This window comes from Tupaia chinensis, unplaced genomic scaffold, assembly GCF_000334495.1.
Source record: "Tupaia chinensis unplaced genomic scaffold, TupChi_1.0 Scaffold135392_1, whole genome shotgun sequence".
NCBI classification, from domain to species: Eukaryota; Metazoa; Chordata; class Mammalia; order Scandentia; family Tupaiidae; genus Tupaia; species Tupaia belangeri.
In genome coordinates, this window is record NW_006195676.1 from 1 (window position 1) to 1,633 (window position 1,633).

Sequence of the window (1,633 nt, forward strand, 5' to 3'; positions counted from 1 at the left end):
GGAGTCCAGCGACACAGCCATCATGCTAACTACTGGTCCCCTTGGAGGCCCTTTCTATAGGGAGAGCCCTTCGCCCGGATGGGGCCCTGTGTCCTAGCTCTGGCTCTCTCCACCCCAGCTGCCTCGAACAAGACTCTCCAGTTTCATCCCGGCTGTGGGGACATTGGCCAGGAAGGACATGTTGAAGACATGGGTGGGCTCACCCTGCTGGGTCCCCAGCACTGTCTCCTCAACCCCCAAGGCCCAGGCGTACCTCCCTCTGACCACAGGCCTGGGCACAAACCTGCAGGAACCAGGTGGCCAAAGCTCAGGTTTGGATGACACTGCCTGAGGTCGCTGGCTCTGCCCAGGCCTGACACGTGTGGCAGATGTGACAGTGAGGTGAGCATGGAGTTGGCTGCTGAGTATGACAGGTGTGGCAAGGCCATATGCTTAGCGAGACACGTGTGGCATCCGTGTTTGTGACGGGCAGGGCTGGCAGGCGTGATGGGCGGGGGCCCGTGAGACGTGACGTAACTCCTTTCCCCTCCAGGCCACACAGAGCTCCAGCACCAAGTTCTCGAGGAAGAAGCCGCTGCCCTCCATCTCGTCCAAGTCCAGCCTGCCCCACGCCTCCAACCCCTGGTTTGAAGAGATCGTGAGCTTCCTGGTGGAGCAGGCGGTCTCCCTGCTCATCTGCAAGTACAAGTACGAGAGGAACCTCAGGAAGCAGCTGGGCTTCATCTCCTTCCCCATCACCGAGGGGCTCATGGACCTCCTCCTGGGCTTCAAAAAGATCGAGGGCTCCCGCATCCGCCTGTCGTCGCAGATTGACTGGAGCTGCCTGCTGCGTAAACTGGAGGAGGCCGAGAAGATCCGGCCGCCCTCCCACCCTGGGGCCCCGCAGCACAGTGCTCCTCATTCCAGGGTCTCCCAGCGCAGCACGGTCTCCCTGTCCACACAGCCTGAGCCGGCCCCCAACACAGACAAGGAGAAGGAACCAGAACCGGACCTGGACACGGAGTTGCAGGTTAGACAGCTGTTCAACCCCCAGGAACCCGCAACGCTGGAAAACGAGCCCCCCGCGAGTGCATCAGAGCCCAAACTGTCCACGTCCTCTGGCACCGGCATGGACTCCAGTCCCCACAAGTCGAGGGAGACGGTGAACTTCGGGGACAGCGAGGGCAGCGAGGAGGACGAGGGTGACGACGACGGTGACCATGTCCGTGAGGATGAGGACAACCTGAGCCTCCCTGACTCTGGAATGGAGGCCTCTGTCAGGCCCTCTGGGGACATAGGCCACAGCGATCCCCCATGAGGGTCCCACAGCCACACCAACCGCTCGATTCCCTGTTCCTCGTCCTGCCCACCCGCCAGCCTGTGCCATCGCGGGGGGTCAGGGGGAGCCCAACGCCCACGAGGGGCTTTGCTGAGATTTGGGGGAGCCAGTGAGGGGATAGAAATAAAGCGTGTGCTCACCGTGTGTTCTTGTCCTGGGACTACAGGCTCCGTCTTTGCACCCGTGTCCCTGCCCTTGGGCAGCACCTTCAGAGGTCAGCCCTGGCCGCCACGGGCCATCGTGACAACTGGCTGCTCTCTGACCCCCTCGTTGTTCCTTTGTACCTGCTTTACGGTGTGGCCCTTTTTTTTTTTT

General features: G+C 61.7%; 1 protein-coding gene across 1 annotated transcript; it reads left to right on the forward strand.

Moving 5' to 3' along the window:
* Positions 1 to 58: 58 nt before the first annotated feature.
* LOC106736278 (coiled-coil domain-containing protein 116-like) lies at positions 59 to 1,471 on the forward strand. Its single transcript, XM_014592608.2, has 2 exons — positions 59 to 381; positions 533 to 1,471. The coding sequence occupies exon 2, from the start codon at positions 749 to 751 to the stop codon at positions 1,295 to 1,297; it is 549 nt and encodes a 182-aa protein (XP_014448094.1). The 5' UTR covers positions 59 to 381; positions 533 to 748; the 3' UTR covers positions 1,298 to 1,471.
* The last annotated feature ends 162 nt before the right edge of the window (positions 1,472 to 1,633 follow it).